This window comes from Rhinoderma darwinii, chromosome 8, assembly GCF_050947455.1.
Source record: "Rhinoderma darwinii isolate aRhiDar2 chromosome 8, aRhiDar2.hap1, whole genome shotgun sequence".
NCBI classification, from domain to species: Eukaryota; Metazoa; Chordata; class Amphibia; order Anura; family Rhinodermatidae; genus Rhinoderma; species Rhinoderma darwinii.
In genome coordinates this window covers 76,859,942-76,878,923 of record NC_134694.1, presented here as the reverse complement: position 1 = coordinate 76,878,923, position 18,982 = coordinate 76,859,942, and the positions used below count along the sequence as shown (strand labels likewise).

The window sequence follows — 18,982 nt, the reverse complement described above, 5'->3', positions numbered from 1 at the left end:
GTGCTCAGAAGAGTTTGCTTTACAAATATTGGGATGTTTTTTTCTCCTTTATCTGTTGTAAAAATGAAAAAATCTGAGCTAAATCTACATTTTATTCGAAAAAAATTTAGATTTTCAATTTCATGGCATAATTCCCATAAATTCAGCAAAAACCGTGTAGGGTCAAAATGCACACTACACCCCTAGAAAAATTCCTTGAGGGGTGTAGTTTCCAAAATGGGGTCACTTTTGGGGCGTTTCCACTGTTATGGTCCCTCCAGGGCTTTGCAAACACGACATGGCACTGAAAACCATTCCAGCAAAATCTGCGCTCCAAAATCCAAATGGCCCTCGTTCCCTTCTGAGCCCTGCCGTGGGTCCAAACAGCAGTTTATTACCACATATGGGGTATTGCCGTAATCGGGAGACATTGCTTTACAAATGTTGGGGTGCTTTTTCTCCTTTATTCCTTGTAAAAACTAAAACATCGTATGTTTTTTCAGAAAAAAAGTAGATTTTCATTTTCACAGACCAGTTCCAATAAATTTAGCAAAAAACCTGTGGGATAAAAATGCTAACTATACCTCTTGAAAAATTCCTTGAGGGGTGTAGTTTCCAAAATGGGATCACTTTTGGGGGGTTTCCACTGTTTTGGCACCACAAGACCTCTTCAAACCTGACATGGTGCCTAAAATATATTCTAATTAAATAGAGGCCCCAAAATCCACCAGGTGCTCCTTTGCTTCTGAGGCCGGTATTTCAGTCCATTACCACACTAGGGCCATATGTGGGATATTTCTAAAAATTGCAGAATCTGGGCAATAAATATTGAGTTGCATTTCTTGGGTAAAACCTTCTGTGGTACAGAAAAAACTGTATTACATATGAATTTAGTAAAAAAAAAATTGAAATTTGTACATTTCACCTCTACTTTGCTTTATTTCCTGTGAAATGCCTAAAGGGTTAAAAAAAATCTGAATGTGGTTTTGAATACTTTAAGGGGTACAGTTTTTAAAATGGGGTGTTTTATAGGGGGTTTCTAATATATAAGGCCCTCAAAGCCACTTCAGAACGGAACTGGTCCCTGAAAAAATAGCCTTTTGAAATTTTCTTGAAAATGCGAGAAATTGCTGCTAAAGTTCTAAGCCTTGTAACGTCCTAGAAAAATAAAAGAACGTTCAAAAAACGATGCAAACATAAAGTAGACATATGGGAAATGTTAACTAGTAAATATTTTGTGTGGTATTACGATCTGTTTTACAAGCAGATACATTACAATTTAGAAAAATGCAGATTTTTGCAAATTTTCTCTAAATTTTGGTGTTTTTTACAAATAAATATTGAATTTAACGACAAAATTTTTTCAGTATCATAAAGTACAACATGTCACGAGAAAACAATCTCAGAATCGCTTGGATAGGCAAAAGCATTCCGGAGTTATTACCACATAAAGTGACACATGTCAGATTTGCAAAAATCGGCTGTGCCACAAGGCCAAAATAGGCTGTTAAAGGAGTTTGCACATCAGCAACATTTGGAAAGATTGGGACATTTTTATATAGGGTGTGTAATGTTTGAAGATGTGTATACAAAATGTATTTGTACACAGGGGGTTGTGTGTTGTGCTCTTACATGTATTTATAAAAATTACTGAAGAATAAAAAAAAAAGGAAAAATAAAACTAGAAGAGAAGAGAAAAACAAGAATAATAAATACCCCAACAAATTAATTACCTACAACAAAGCGTTTATTAGATTAGATAGGAGATAGGGAAGTATTAAACTGGTGACAGAGCCTCTTTAACCCCTTAATAACCGGCCTATTTTGGACCTTAATTACCAAGCTATTTTTTACGTTTTTCAATCGTCGCATTCCAAGAGCTATAACCTTTTTATTTTTGCGTCGACATAGCTGTATAAGGTCTTATTTTTTGCGGGACAAGTTGTATTTTTTAATAGCACCATTTTGGGGGACATATTATTTATTGATTAACTTTTATTAACTTTTTTTGGGGGGAATAGAAAAAAGTCTGAAATTTCGCCACACTTTTCTGCGTCCTAAATCTACGCTGTTTACCGTGTGGTATAAATAACACAATAACTTTATTCAGCGGGTTGTTACGATTGCAACGATACCAAATTTGTATAGTTTTTGTATGTTTTACTACTTTTACACAGTAAAAACCTTTTTTTTTCTAAATTATTTGTTTTTGTGTCTCCATATTTGAAGAACCGTAACGTTTTTATTTTTTCGCCGATGCGGTTGTATGAGGGCTTTTTTTTGCGGGACGACTTGTAGTTTTTATTGGTACCATTTTGGAGTAGATGCGACTTTTTGATCACTTTTTAATCACATTTTTTTAAAGTCAGGATTCACAGAAAACAGCAATTTTTCTGTCTTTTATTATTAAATTTTTTACAACGTTCACCGTGCGGGTTAAGTAATGTAATAGCTTTATAGTCGGGGTCGTTACGGACGCGGCGATACCAAATATGTGTAACTTCTTTACTTTATTTTGTTTTTTTAATAGTAAAGCATTGTGTAAGGGGAAAAAGTGGGTTTTTCATTTTTTTTTCACATTTTTTTTTTATTAACTTTATTAAACTTTTTTTTTTACTTTTTTACTAGTCCCACTAGGGGACTATAATATGCGATTCTGCGATCGCTATTATAATACACTGCAATACTTCTGTATTGCAGTGTATTATGCCTGTCCGTTTAAAACGGACAGGCATCTGCTAGGTCATGCCTCCGGCATGATCTAGCAGGCATTCGCCCCAGGCAGACCTGGGGGCCTTTATTAGGCCCCCGGCTGCCATGGGAGACACAGACACTCGGCGATCGTATCGCCGGGTGTCGGTGGGGGAGAGAGGGAGCTCCCTCCCTCTCTCCAAAACCACAGATGCGGTGCTCGCTATTGAGCACTGCATCTGAGGGGTTAAACGGGTGAGATCGATACTAATATCGATCTCACCCGGCAGAGCAGGGACGCTCCTAGCCCTCAGCTGCCTCTGGCAGGGAGAGATTTGACAGCTCCCTGCTCTGTTTACTTATTCCGATGCCGCGACGTAAAAAGTCTATGGCATCGGAATAAGGCCCGTTAGTGACCGACAATGGCGGATTATAATATGGGCGTTTCGGGTGGTCGCCCGGGGCCCAAGGCTGCCAGGGGGCCCATCGGGGCCCGAGGCTGCCAGGAGGCCCATCGCGGCCCGAACCGCCCATCGCGGCCCGAACCGCGCTGCCCGCTTCCAACTGAATCTGCATCCGCAGGACGCAGATTCAGTTGGGTTGAATGCTGGAGCCAGCATTCACTCTGCCGTGAGCGGCTCGGTGCAGGCAGGCGCGATGTAGTGACGTCATCGCGCCTGTCTGCACGGAGTCACTCACAGCACAGTGCAGAGGAGGAGAAGCATCGCATCCCCCACCGTCGTGGGAACCGGGATAGGTAAGTAATTATGTTTTCTTTTTTATTAGGTACGCACATATGGGGCATTATGCTGTGTCAGCTATGGGGCATTATGCTGTGTCAGCTATGGGGACATTATACTGTGTCAGCTATGGGGCATTATGCTGTGTCAGCTATGGGGCATTATACTGTGTCAGCTATGGGGCATTATGTTGTGTCAGCTATGGGGCATTATACTGTGTCACCTCTATGGAGGCATTATGCTGTGTCAGCTATGGGGACATTATACTGTGTCACCTCTATGGAGGCATTATGCTGTGTCAGCTATGGGGACATTATACTGTGTCATCTATGGGGCATTATACTGTCAGCTATGGGGCATTATGCTGTGTCAGCTATGGGGACATTATACTGTGTCATCTATGGGGCATTATACTGTCAGCTATGGGACATTATACTGTGTCAGCTATGGGGCATTATACTGTGTCAGCTATGGGGCATTATACTGTGTCAGCTATGGGGCATTATACGGTGTCACATCTATGGAGGCATTATACTGTGTCAGCTATGGGGCATTATGCTGTGTCAGCTATGGGGCATTATACTGTGTCAGCTATGGGGCATTATGTTGTGTCAGCTATGGGGACATTATACTGTGTCATCTATGGGGCATTATACTGTGTCGCAGCTATGGAGGCATTATACTGTGTCAGCTATGGGGCATTATACTGTGTCAGCTATGGGGCATTATACTGTGTCAGCTATGGGGCATTATACTGTGTCAGCTATGGGGCATTATACTGTGTCAGCTATGGGGCATTATACTGTGTCAGCTATGGGGCATTATACTGTGTCAGCTATGGGGCATTATACTGTGTCAGCTATGGGGCATTATACTGTGTCAGCTATGGGGCATTATACTGTTTCAGCTATGGGGCATTATACGGTGTCACATCTATGGAGGCATTATACTGTGTCAGCTATGGGGCATTATGCTGTGTCAGCTATGGGGCATTATACTGTGTCAGCTATGGGGCATTATGTTGTGTCAGCTATGGGGACATTATACTGTGTCATCTATGGGGCATTATACTGTGTCGCAGCTATGGAGGCATTATACTGTGTCAGCTATGGGGCATTATACTGTGTCAGCTATGGGGCATTATACTGTGTCAGCTATGGGGCATTATACTGTGTCAGCTATGGGGCATTATACTGTGTCAGCTATGGGGCATTATACTGTGTCAGCTATGGGGCATTATACTGTGTCAGCTATGGGGCATTATACTGTGTCAGCTATGGGGCATTATACGGTGTCACATCTATGGAGGCATTATACTGTGTCAGCTATGGGGCATTATACTGTGTCAGCTATGGGGCATTATGCTGTGTCAGCTATGGGGCATTATACTGTGTCAGCTATGGGGCATTATGTTGTGTCAGCTATGGGGATATTATACTGTGTCATCTATGGGGCATTATACTGTGTCGCAGCTATGGAGGCATTATACTGTGTCAGCTATGGGGCATTATACTGTGTCAGCTATGGGGCATTATACTGTGTCAGCTATGGGGCATTATACTGTGTCAGCTATGGGGCATTATACTGTGTCAGCTATGGGGCATTAGGGTATGTTCACACGGCGGGGGTCCGTAACGGCTGAAATTACGGGGATGTTTCAGCCTGAAAACATCCCCGTAATTTCAGCCGTACCGGCATGTGCAGGCGCTTGAACGCCGCGTCAATTACGGCCGTAATTAGCGCTGCTATTCATTGGAGTCAATGAATAGCGGCTCCAATTACGGCCAAAGAAGTGACAGGTCACTTCTTTGACGCGGGCGTCTAGTTACGCGCCGTCATTTGACAGCGGCGCGTAAATATACGCCTCGTGTGAACAGACAAACGTCTGCCCATTGCTTTCAATGGGCAGATGTTTGTCAGCGCTATTGAGGCGCTATTTTCAGACGTAATTCGGGGCCAAAACGCCCGAATTACGTCCGTAAATAGGCCGTGTGAACATACCCAAATACTGTGTCAGCTATGGGGCATTATACTGTGTCAGCTATGGGGCATTATACTGTGTCAGCTATGGGGCATTATACTGTGTCAGCTATGGGGCATTATACGGTGTCACATCTATGGAGGCATTATACTGTGTCAGCTATGGGGCATTATGCTGTGTCAGCTATGGGGCATTATACTGTGTCGCAGCTATGGAGGCATTAGGGTATGTTCACACGGCCAAATTTCAGACGTATACGAGGCGTATTATGCCTCGTTTTACGTCTGAAAATAGGGCTGCAATACGTCGGCAAACATCTGCCCATTCATTTGAATGGGTTTGCCGACGTACTGTGCAGACGACCTGTTATTTACGCGTCGTCGTTTGACAGCTGTCAAACGACGACTCGTAAAAATACAGCCTCGTCAAAAGAAGTGCAGGACACTTCTTTCAGACGTTTTTGGAGCTGTTTTCTCATAGACTCCAATGAAAACAGCTCCAAAAACGAGTTGGTAAAAAAATGAGTTGGTAAAAATGCGAGTTGGTAAAAAACGTCTGAAAAGCAGGGTCTGTTTTCCCTTCAAAACAGCTCTGGATTTTCAGACGTTTTGGTTGACTACGTGTGAACATACCCTTAGGGTATGTTCACACGGCCAAATTTCAGACGTATACGAGGCGTATTATGCCTCGTTTTACGTCTGAAAATATGGCTACAATACGTCGGCAAACATCTGCCCATTCATTTGAATGGGTTTGCCGACGTACTGTGCAGACGACCTGTTATTTACGCGTCGTCGTTTGACAGCTGTCAAACGACGACTCGTAAAAATACAGCCTCGTCAAAAGAAGTGCAGGACACTTCTTTCAGACGTTTTTGGAGCTGTTTTCTCATAGACTCCAATGAAAACAGCTCCAAAAACGAGTTGGTAAAAAAATGAGTTGGTAAAAATGCGAGTTGGTAAAAAACGTCTGAAAAGCAGGGTCTGTTTTCCCTTGAAAACAGCTCTGGATTTTCAGACGTTTTGGTTGACTACGTGTGAACATACCCTCAGGGTATGTTCACACGGCCAAATTTCAGACGTATACGAGGCGTATTATGCCTCGTTTTACGTCTGAAAATAGGGCTGCAATACGTCGGCAAACATCTGGCCATTCATTTGAATGGGTTTGCCGACGTACTGTGCAGACGACCTGTTATTTACGCGTCGTCGTTTGACAGCTGTCAAACGACGACTCGTAAAAATACAGCCTCGTCAAAAGAAGTGCAGGACACTTCTTTCAGACGTTTTTGGAGCTGTTTTCTCATAGACTCCAATGAAAACAGCTCCAAAAACGAGTTGGTAAAAAAATGAGTTGGTAAAAATGCGAGTTGGTAAAAAACGTCTGAAAAGCAGGGTCTGTTTTCCCTTGAAAACAGCTCTGGATTTTCAGGGTATGTTCACACGTAGTCAACCAAAACGTCTGAAAATCCAGAGCTGTTTTCAAGGGAAAACAGACCCTGCTTTTCAGACGTTTTTTACCAACTCGCATTTTTACCAACTCATTTTTTTACCAACTCGTTTTTGGAGCTGTTTTCATTGGAGTCTATGAGAAAACAGCTCCAAAAACGTCTGAAAGAAGTGTCCTGCACTTCTTTTGACGAGGCTGTATTTTTACGAGTCGTCGTTTGACAGCTGTCAAACGACGACGCGTAAATAACAGGTCGTCTGCACAGTACGTCGGCAAACCCATTCAAATGAATGGGCAGATGTTTGCCGACGTATTGTAGCCATATTTTCAGACGTAAAACGAGGCATAATACGCCTCGTATACGTCTGAAATTTGGCCGTGTGAACATACCCTCAGACGTTTTGGTTGACTACGTGTGAACATACCCTTATACTGCGTCAGCTATGGGGCATTATACTGTGTCAGCTATGGGGCATTATACTGGGTCAGCTATGGGGCATTATACTGTGTCAGCTATGGGGCATTATACTGTGTCAGCTATGGGGCATTATACTGTGTCAGCTATGGGGCATTATACTGTGTCAGCTATGGGGCATTATACTGTGTCAGCTATGGGGCATTATACTGTGTCAGCTATGGGGCATTATACGGTGTCACATCTATGGAGGCATTATACTGTGTCAGCTATGGGGCATTATACTGTGTCAGCTATGGGGCATTATACTGTGTCGCAGCTATGGAGGCATTATACTGTGTCGTAGCTATGGGGCATTATACTGTGTCGCAGCTATGGAGGCATTATACTGTGTCACATCTATGGGGCATTATACTGTGTAGAGGCAGCTATGAAGGGCATTATACTGTGGGGGCAGCTATGGGTGGCAATATACTGTGGGGGCAGCTACGGGGGACATTATACTGAGCAATTACAAGAGCTGCAGGTCCAAGGGGGGAGACGCTGTGTAGCACAATATACAAGGAGGGATTGTTGTATAGCACTATATAGAAGGGAGCGCTGTGTATCACTATATCTAAGGGGGATTGCTGTGTAGCACTATATACAAGAGGGGGAGGGCTATGTGACACTATTTACAGAGGGGAAGGACTGTGTAGCGCTATTTACAGGGGGCTGTGTGTGGTGCTATCTACAGTGTTTGACACAATTATATTCAGGGGCGCAGTCTATGGTGCTATAATATTTAGGGGCACACTGTTTGTACTATTTTATTCAGGGGCGCAGTTTTTGGTGCTATTATATTTAGGGGCACAGTGTGTGGCACCATGATAATATTATCTTTGTTTATAGGTGTGGAAATGTTGGAAAAGTGAGGAGCCAAAGACATCTGAGTGGCAAATTCTGCAGAAATGGGTCATGGCCGGGAAAAGTCGTCATGAAGTCTGGACTGGATGGAGAAGAGGAAAAAAACGACGTTGTCACCTGTGAGTCACTAGATTTATAGAGAATCTGTCACCTCTCCTGACATGTTTATTATAGGAAATCCTTGTATTTCACAAAAAGTCTTTCTGCAGTCCAGGACTGATAGACAATTCCCCTTGTCAGGAGGATGTGTCCTAGCACAGTGTGATACTGTCAGTATGTAGGGACACAGCCCTGTGACAAGGGGAATCGTAACACTGTTAATGCTTGCCCAAAAAAGTAGTGCTAAAAATAGTTACGGTGCGGCAGGGCGGCGGTGAGGAAGGGGGGCCCAAGTTTGGGTAACAGCCCAGGGCCCATGGTCTACTTAATCCGCCACTGGTGACCGACGTAGAAACACGATGGGCCGGTCACTAACGGGTTAAGTTAAAAATATTACGACACTAGTTCATTGGAATTATTATACGATAACAACTTATTGTTACCCTATTCTATAATCTCTTCTAAATATGATCTAAACCCTAAGGATTTTTATAAATATTTTCAGTTGAGACATTTTCTTTCCACTGTTAAAGAGGCTCTGTCACCAGATTTTGCAGCCCCTATCTGCTATTGCAGCAGATAGGCGCTGCAATGTAGATTACAGTAACGTTTTTATTTTTTAAAAACGAGCATTTTTGGCCAAGTTATGGCCATTTTTGTATTTATGCAAATGAGGCTTGCAAAAGTACAACTGGGCGTGTTGAAAAGTAAAAGTACAACTGGGCGTGTATTATGTGCGTACATCGGGGCGTGTTTACTACTTTTACTAGCTGGGCGTTCTGATGAGATGTATGTTCTGAAGAGAAGTGGATGATACTTCTCATCAAAGCGCCCAGCTAGTAAAAGTATTAAAAACGCCCCGATGTACGCACATAATACACGCCCACTTGGACTTTTACTTTTAAACACACCCACTTGGACTTTTGCAAGCCTCATTTGCATAACTACAAAAATGGTCATAACTTGGCCAAAAATGCTCGTTTTTTAAAAATAAAAACGTTACTGTAATCTACATTGCAGCGCCTATCTGCTGCAATAGCAGATAGGGGTTGCAAAATCTGGTGACAGAGCCTCTTTAAGTTTACAGTCAATGCCCCCACTTCTAATTATGAAAAATATTTTTATAACCCTAGGTTGACAACTAAAGGAATATCTAAAGCCTATGAGGCAATTCATCAGGATGAATCTTCTTTGCCTACCCTTAATTTTATACAAAAATGGGAATTGGAGTTGAGAGGTACATATAGTATTGAACAGTGGGAGGCGGCTTTTAAAATCTGTTCTAAGTCTTCCCACTGTGTAAATCATCTGGAAGCCTCTCGAAAATTGCTTTATAGATGGTACATGACTCCATACCGCCTATCCAAAATGTTTGCTATGGTGTCCTATATCTGTTGGCGATGCAACGCTTCTGTTGGCTCATTATTACATATTTGGTGGAGTTGTGATGTCATCGCTCCGTTTTGGGTAGAGATACAACGAATGTTAACCAGCATAATCGGTTTTCCGGTTCCTTGGGGACCAGAAGTAGCACTGCTTTCTTTGAAATTAGAGGATATAGGCATTGAGAATAGTACGGTTATGGTACATGTGCTAACTGTAGCGAGAACAAGTATTGCTCAGAGATGGAAAAGCTCTTCTATTCCGTCTAAGGTAGAAATCTTGCACAAGGTTCAGTACAATTGTATTATGGAACATTTAATTTCCACAAGACTACATAAAACACAGGAATTTGTTTACAAATGGTCTAAATGGCTTGCTTTTAATGGCTCACAGCTTCCTTTATAGAAAGACCTCATAAAAGTGTATTAGGGTCCTTATGTATATTCTAAATCCTAGAGCAGGGACTTTATGTTTGTCTGTATGTTTTTATGTTTATTTTTATTTTTTTTACATTGGAAAGGTGTAAAATAGTAAAAATTAAACTTATGGAAGTTCAACTCTGGTTACATTATTAATTAACGACACTATGATTATCTTATTATGTACACAGTATGTTTCTAATACATGTATGTGTATACTGACTATTAGATTAACTTTAAATCTTTATGCTTTTTGCGATCTCATAAATTTGTAAAAAAATTTCAATATTTCCAATGTTAATGTCTTGTTTATTTTTGTATAACTTTGAAAAACCTTTAACCCCTTAATGACCGGGCATGTTTGTACCTTAATGACCAAGCCAGATTTGTCAAATCTGGTATGTCTGACTTTATCAGAGAATAACTCTGTGAAAGTTTTGAATATCCAAGTAATTCTGACATTGTTTTTTCGTCACATGTTGTACTTTATTTTAGTGGTAAAAGTAGACTGATACGATTTGCGGAAATTAATAAAAAAATAGAAAAATGGAAGAAATTTTGTAAAAATTACCATTTTCCCCTATTTTTAACTGCAATATGTCACATATGTACACACATACTGCACAATTTTTTTAATTAAATATATATTTCTATCTCTTTACTCTATTTTGGCAGCACTTTTGAAAAAATAAAATAAATTTTCAGCAATTTAGAGGACTTACAAATTGAATAATAATTTTATAAATTTTGAAGTACATTTTGTTTTCCTGCACCAAGCCAGGTTTTCAGAGGCTCATAGGTCTCAGAGTGATGGAAACCCCCACAAATGACCCCATTTAGAAAACTAGACCCCTTAAGGTATTTACCTAAGGGTATAGTAAGTATTTTGACCCCACAGTTTTTTGCTAAATTTAATACATAGCAGGTGAAAAAAAAAAAATTCACTTTTTTTCATAAAAGTATCAGTTTGAAGACCAATTTCTTTGTAAAGCGACCATGAGAATGAAGAAACACACCACCAAATCTATCACCCTGTTTCTCCTGTTTTCAAAAATACCAACATTGTGGCCCTAATGCGCTGCCTGGACACACGGCAGGACCCAAAAGGAAGGGAACACCCGGAGGCTTTCAGGACTCATATTTTGCTTGAAAATGTTTTAGGCCCCACTCTACATTTGGAGAGGTTTTGAGCTGCCAGAACGATAGAAACTCCCCATAAACGACCCCATTTAGAAAACTAGACCCCATAACATAATTATTTAGGTGTATAGTAAGTGTTTTGACCCCACAGTTCTTTGCTAAATTTAATGCATATCAGGTGAAAAAAAAAATTATTTCACTTTTTTCATAAAAGTATTAGTTTGAAGACCGATTTCTTTGTAAAGCGAACATGAAAATGAAGAAACACACCCCAAAATCTATCACCCTCTTTCTCCTGTTTTCAAAAATACCCACATTGTGGCCCTAATGCGCTGCCTGGACACACGGCAGGACCCAAAAGGAAGGGAACACCCGGAGGCTTTCAGGACTCATATTTTGCTTGAAAATGTTTTAGGCCCCACTGTACATTTGGAGAAGCTTTGAGCTGCCAGAACGATAGAAACTCCCCATAAACGACCCCATTTCGAAAACTAGACCCCTTAAGGTATTTATCTAGGGGTATAGTTAGCATTTTGACCACACAGGTTTTTTGCTAAATATATTGGAATTAGTCTGTAAAAATTAAAATGTACTTTTTTTCTGAAACAACATAGAAATTTTTATTATTTACAAGGAATAACGAAGAAAATGCACCCCAACATTTGTAAAGCAATGTCTCCCGATTACGACAATACCCCATATGTGGTAATAAACTGCTGTTTGGACCCACAGCAGGGCTCAGAAGGGAAGGAGCGCCATTTGGATTTATGATTTTGCTGGAATGGTTTTCGGTGCCATGTCGCATTAGCAATGCACTGGAGGGACCAAAACAGTGGAAACCCACGAAAAGTTACCCCATTTTGGAAATACCTTCAAGAAATTTTTCTAGGGGTATAGTGAGCATTTACACCCCACGGGTCTTTTGCAGAGTTTATTGGAATTAGGGCGCGAAAATTAATATCAACATTTTTTCCACTAAAATGTTGCATTTTCTCATTTTCACAAGGGATAAAGGAGGAGAAAAACAACCATTTTTTATAAAGCAATTTCTCCCGAGTACGGAAATACCCCACATGTGGTCAAAAGTTTTTTCATTAGAAATGAATTAACCCTTTCAGGACTGATCCATTTTTTGCTTTCATATTTTAGATTTTCACTCCCCGCTTTCCAAGAGCCATAACTTTTTTATTTTTCCATCAATAGAGCGGTGTGAGGGCTTATTTCTTGCAGGACAATCTGTAGTTTTCATTGGTAGCATTTTGGGGTACATGCGATTTTTTTTTTATCACTTTTTATTCAATTTTTTTGCAATCCTGAGCAAAAAACTGGAATTCTGACACCGTTTTTTAGGTTTTCTTTTTGCGACGCTCACCGTACGCTATAGGTGACATTTTTACTTTATTCTGCGTGTTAGTACGATTACGGCGATACCAGATGTATATAGGTTTGGTCCTTTTTTTTAGCGTTTGCGCAATAAAATGACTTATTTATAAAAAAAAAAATTTCTGTGTCACCATATTCTGAGGGCCATCATTTTTTAATTTTTTAGTCAAAAAAGCTGTGTAAGGGCTGTTTTTTTGCGGGACGGATAGAAGTTTTTATTGGTACTATTTTCGGGTACATGCGACTTTTTGATCACTTTTTATTCTTTATTTAGGGAGCGGTGGTGACCCAAAAAATTGCGATTCTGTCGTAGTTTTTTATTGATTTTTTTTGGTGTGTTCATCGTGCGGGAAAAATTATATTATAGTTTTATAGTTGGGTTCGTTACGAACGCGGTGATACCAGATATGTGTACTTTTTTAACGTGTTCATTTTTTTTCTATAATAAAAGTCTTATTATAGGAAAAAAAGCATTTAGTGTTTATAGAACTTATAACTTTTATTTTTACACTTTTTTTTAAAACATTTTTGTTACTTTTTTTACTTGTCCCACTAGGGGACACTTAGTCTTGCAGCTTTGATCGCTGCTAGAGTACATTACACTACACACGTAGTGTAATGTACTCTAACTGTCATTGTGACGTGACTGTCACACTGACAGGAAGCAGAGGAGGAACGGCCGGAGGCTGTTCCTCCGAGGCTTCCGTACATGGCAACCCGGAGGTCATTATCTGACCTCCGATTGCCGTGACAAGCATCGGTAGCCCCCACGATCACTTCGTGGGGGCTGCCGATGTGCTTCAAACCACTTAAATGCGGCGACGGCAATCTGTCGCCGCACTTAAGGGGTTAACTGCCAAAATCAGCGGCGATGGTCCGCTGTCCGGCGAGACTGATGTCTCAGCTGTCTAGGACAGCTGTCAGCGCGGGTCTGTCACTCTGTGTTTACACAGAGTGACAGTTTGAAATGCGGACGAAAATGAACGTCATGGTGCGGGAACTAGCAGCCGACCATGACGTTCATTTTCGTCCTTGGTCGTTAAGGGGTTAATAAAAATTGTGTTAAAAAAAAAAAATATTACGACACTATAAAACTGTAAATAACGTCCTTACTACCTGACATTAAGGCCTTGTTCACACGGCGCTAAAACAAAACCGATCTGTAAAGGAGTAAAAAACGCTAGCTTTTTTGTAAATCGCTTATTAAGACACAGGCGTTTTTGACTCTTTTTTTTTTAATGCTTTTTTTGGTGCGTAATAAGGACTCCCGTTAACTATGGGAATGTTTGTGTTGCTTTTTACGTGCCAAAGGCCCTGTTCACACGGCATGTATTTAATGCGTCTTTCAGCAGATTTTACGTGTCAAAAACCACATTAAAATTGCATGATTTAAGCTTCCCATTCCTAAAAACGCGGCGGCAAAAACACACCTAAATTCTATAGTCAATGGGAGTCCTGTTTACTCGCCAAAAAAACATGGAAAGCGTGCACAAAAAGCGTCCAAAAAACACGACGAAAGCGGTCAAAAACGCCTGTATTTTAAAAAGCGCTCTACAAAATGGTAGTGCTTTTGACACGTTTATGCGTTGTTTTTTTGAGCTCCTTGTGAACAGGGCAAAGAATTGACCTGATTCTTCTTTTTTTACACGTGTCGTAAAAAAAAAAAAAAAAACGCTGTGTGCACTAACAATGCGCTTTCCCATTTGCACACCGTGTGAACAGGGCCTAACTAAAATGTAGGGAACGAGTTTCAGTAAAAACAAAACTGAACGTCTGGCACTGACGCTATACCTTAAACGCTATATATTAGTACAAAAAAAAAAACTAACTGACACTGACTGTAACATTGTATATTAGTAAAAAAAACTGTAATATAAAAAATATACCAAAGTAAATTTACACTAACTGTAGAAAAAATGTATAGCTAAAACTTCCTAAAACGCTATATATATTTTTTTTTTACAAAACGGATGTAAGCTTACCTAAACGTCTGCTACTCTTACGCAGGTTAGTACCTGTGCAGGTACTAACTACACATAATAAGCTAACCTAAACGTCCGCTACCCTAACGCTCTACCTATGCGGGTACTAGCTACACCTAACGCCATTTTGTTATTTTTTAACCCTTTACTTTTTTTAGTTGCTCCTTTATTTTGAAACACCAGTCATGGCTGCAATTGGTCGCTCTATACAGACCGACCAATCACAGCGAAAATGAAAGTGGCATCACCACCACTGCCCTATGAATACATGGCATGGATTGGTACTGTCCTACATAGCACCAATCATCAACATTTCACTGGCTTGGTTTCAGCTGCAAAAAGCCGTGAATGGCCAGTCAGAATTGACTGGCCAATCGCAGGTATCGCCAATGTGGGGGGCGCGATAGCCTCCTGGGTAGTGAGTATAGATGGCCTGCTGTCTGGGGCAGCCACCATCTTTGCTAAGTCTCCAATGTAACTGTACATTGGATTGCATGAAGTGCTTGACCACAGCTACGTAACTGTACGTGGAATGTCGCCAAGGGGTTAACTCACAAACACTGTAAAAAAAAAAGCCTAAATTATTGTTTTCTGTTCATTCCACCCCTAAAAAAAACGGAGTAAAAAGTTGTATGTATCCTAAAATGGTACAATTAAAATGTCAAGATGTCCCACAAAAACAAGCCATTACACAGCTGTCAATGGAAAAATAAAAACGTTATCGCTCTAAGGCCTTATTCACACAAACGTGTTTAACGTCCGTGATACGTGCGTGAAAATCACGCGCGTCGCTCGGACTTGTTAGTCAATGGGGCCGTTCAGACATTCTGTGATTTTCACGCAGCCTGTGTCCGCTGCGTAAAACTCATGACATGTCCCATACTTGGGCGTTTTTCGCGCATCACGCACACTTTGAAGTCAATGGGTGCGTGAAAATCACACGCAGCACACGGAAGCACTTCCATGTGTCGCTCGTGATTCGCACAACAGTAGAGCAAGAAATGAAGAAAAAAATAAAAGCACTTCCTTCATTTCTTTTTCTAAACATCAAAACCGCGTGTCATAAGGATGGAATATGCGTGAAAATCACGCAGCCACGCAGCAAACACTTATGACACATGGAACTGTAACGCACAAAAAACGCAGCGTTTATTTGCGCGCGCAAAACGCACACGTTCGTGCGAATAAGGCCTAAGAATGCAGATAAAACTATTTTTTTTTCAGCGTTTTTTTTATTGTGCAAAAGCAGTAAAAAAACAAAACACATATACCTTTGGGATCTCTGTAATCGTACTGACCCGTAGAATAAAGTTCTATAGTTTATACTGCGCGGTGAACGACGTGAAAACAAAACCCAAAAAACAATGACGGAATTGTTGTGTTTTACCAGTTCATGAAAAATGAATTGAAAGTTTTTCAATACATTATATAAACTTGAAAATGGTGCAAACTCGTCCTGAAGAAAACAAGTCCTCATACGGGACGGCGAAAAAAAAAAAAGGCACGACTATTGGAATGTAGAGATGAAAAAAATACAACAATGGCGGCGTCCTTAAAGGGTTAAAATGGTACTACTGAAAAATAAAAAAATAAAACTCGCCCTCATCAGCTGCGCCAATGGAAAAAAAAAAGTAATTGCTTTCAGATTTCGTACGGTTATCTGTGCTGTGCGGTTGTGGCAATGTGTGAGCCATAGTGATAGTGCTGGTTGTCAGACATGATCTGTTATCTTACAGGCCATGTTTAACCCCTTAGTGACCACTAATACGCCTTTTTACATGATTCACTAATGGGCTTTAGGCTAGGCTGACGCCTTTTCACGTCAGCCTAGTCTAAGTCCTGCACGGGTCTCCCGTGCAGGCAGGAGCCGGGGCTCTGCTGTCTGATGACAGCTGAGCTCCTGCTCCAACGCCCGCGATCGAAGTTTACTTCGATCGCGGCCGTTTAACCCGTTAAATGCCGCCGTCAATAGCGACCGCGGCATTTAACTTTGTTTACAGAGGGAGTGCGCTCCCTCTGTCACCCATCGGCGGCCCGCGAATGCAATCGCGGGTCTCCGATGGGGTGTCATGGCAGCCGGGGGACTGATAAAAGCCCCCAGGTCTGCCCTGGACATATGCCTGTTAGGACGCGCCGGAGGCACGTCCTAACAGATTGCCTGTCAGATTTACACTGACAGGCAATAATGCTCTGGTATACGAAGTATACCAGAGCATTATAGCAGCGATCAGAACATCGCACAGTAAAGTCCCCTAGTGGGACTAATAAAATCAGTCATCAAAGTGAAATAAAGATTATTAATAAAAAGTACAGTAAAAAAATAAATAAAACCATTTTTTTCCATAAAAAGTGGTTTTATTTAGTAAAAGTGTAAAAAAAAAAAAAAGTACACATATATGGTATCGCCGCGACCGTAATGACTCCATTAATAAAGTTAATATGTAATTTAAACCGCAAAGTGAACACCGTAAAAAAAAAACGCAAAAAACTATGGCGAAATTGCAATTTTTTTCCATTGCCCCCCAAAAAAGTCATAATAAAAATGAATCAATAAGTCCCATGTACCCTAAAACAGTACCAATCAAAACTACGTCTTGTCCCGCAGAAAACAAGCCCAAAAAATCACTCCATTGATGGAAAAATAAAAAAATTACGGCTCTTGGAAAGCGACGATGCAAAAACAAATAATTTTAGTTCAAAAGTGTTTTTATTGTGCAAAAGTCGTAAAACATAAAAAAACCTCCACATATGTGGTATCGCCGTAATCGTACCGACCCATAGAATAAAGGTAACATGTTATTTACGTCGCATAGTGAACGGCGTCAATTTAAAAACGCATAGAACAATGGCGGAATTTCAGTTTTTTTTTATAATCCCCCCCAAAAAGGTTAATAAAAGTTAATATAAAAATTATATGTACCCAAAAATGGTGCTATTAAAAAGCACAACTAATCCCGCAAAAAACAAGTCCTCATACAACGACGTAGACGAAAAAATAAAAACGTTATAGCTCTTTGAATGCGACTATAGAAAAACGAATAAAATAGCTTGGTCATTAAGGCCTAAAATGGGCTGGTCACTAAGGGGTTAATATTTTCTTGTCATTATTTTAGTGTAGCGTTTGTTTACTAAACACGACGTTGTATTCCGGCTACATTTCCAGTCACAACCTGCACAATGTAACTATGTGTGTGCTATAATGTTGCGAGCTGCAGGGGAGGCCTATTTCCCGGCATGCACCGCTCCTCCCACCTCCCCTTTGACCTCTAGTGATGTGCTAAACATCCGGGCTATCTGTACTATAGAGGGAAGATGGCGGCGGCAGTACTACCTGCTGATTGGATAAAGAATTGGGAAAAATCCGGAAAAAATGACTTGTAAGTTGTAGTTTCGGGGTCCGAGGTTCGGCGCGGTACGGGAGGGGTGTGCGGGGAGTAGTAGAGTTGAACGGGAGATGAGATGCAGGCGAGAGGGTGATTACCGTGCAGGAGGCCGCTTAACGTGAGAGTGTGGGGAGGGCCAGATGGGACACGGCGGGAAAGGATGAGCTGAGGGAACAGGAGAGAAGCTGCTGAGCGCTCGGTGCATGGACGGGGGAGTGGGATTGCCGAGAAATCACTCCAAGTGGTCGCGCTTTACTGCAGTGAGGCCGTCGTGTGGATTCAGGAGACGTGGGGCCTCCGCTACTTTATAACGAAGCGCAGCAGCTGCTCGTAACGACCAATCCCGTTGCTGCTTTTATTTTTTTTAGAGCGGCTTTCAGATGAAAGCGGTGATCTGGTTGCTATTGGCAACTGCTTCACTTTTTGGTCTGCGTCAGATTGTTTTTAAGCAGACGCATTTACTTCACACTTCTGCTCTGACGCTGCTCATAAGTGGGATATGTATGTTTCTAGATTGGTATTTCTAATAGAATTCTTAATAAACCCTGGAGCTGTCCTCTTCTTCTAAAGTTGTATTCATTTCTTAGCAGTTGCTGTTTGTCGGGTCACTTCTCTTTTCTAAACTCCTAAATGACTTTTCTACCTAGTTATTCATTGATATTCCATACTGAAAATTGCTGCATTACTGGGTATTCGGAAGGCTTGGTGGCGGCCACTGAGCCGTGATGGTGGGATTGGCTGTCACCAGCTTTTCAAGAAATTGCTAAATAGAACTTGCAACAATCAAGCATTAACGGTGAAGATTCACCGGATAGGAGATTATTGTCTGATCGCTGGGACCTGCGCCGGTCTTGAGGTCCGGGTTTCCTCCACTTCTAGACTGCATTGAGAACTTTGATGCAGCGGCAGTCAAGCATGCGCGCTACCTCCGCATTCATAGTCTGATAATACTGGAAACCTCAGAGTACAGCACTCGCCTGTTTCTGTCATTCTCATAGACCTTGAGTAGACTGGCGGGTGCGTGCTTGACTG

At 41.2% G+C, this 18,982-nt stretch overlaps 2 protein-coding genes across 2 annotated transcripts in view; one reads left to right on the top strand and one right to left on the bottom strand.

Moving 5' to 3' along the window:
- Window positions 1–18,982, bottom strand: part of XIAP (X-linked inhibitor of apoptosis) — a 115,900-nt gene that overhangs the window by 91,050 nt on the left and 5,868 nt on the right. The window lies entirely within an intron of this gene.
- Window positions 17,841–18,982, top strand: part of THOC2 (THO complex subunit 2) — a 107,299-nt gene continuing 106,157 nt past the window's right edge. The window contains exon 1 of the mRNA XM_075835772.1: window positions 17,841–17,944. Coding sequence (XP_075691887.1) covers window positions 17,880–17,944 — 65 coding nt within the window. The 5' untranslated portion in view covers window positions 17,841–17,879. The remainder of the gene's footprint in view (window positions 17,945–18,982) is intronic.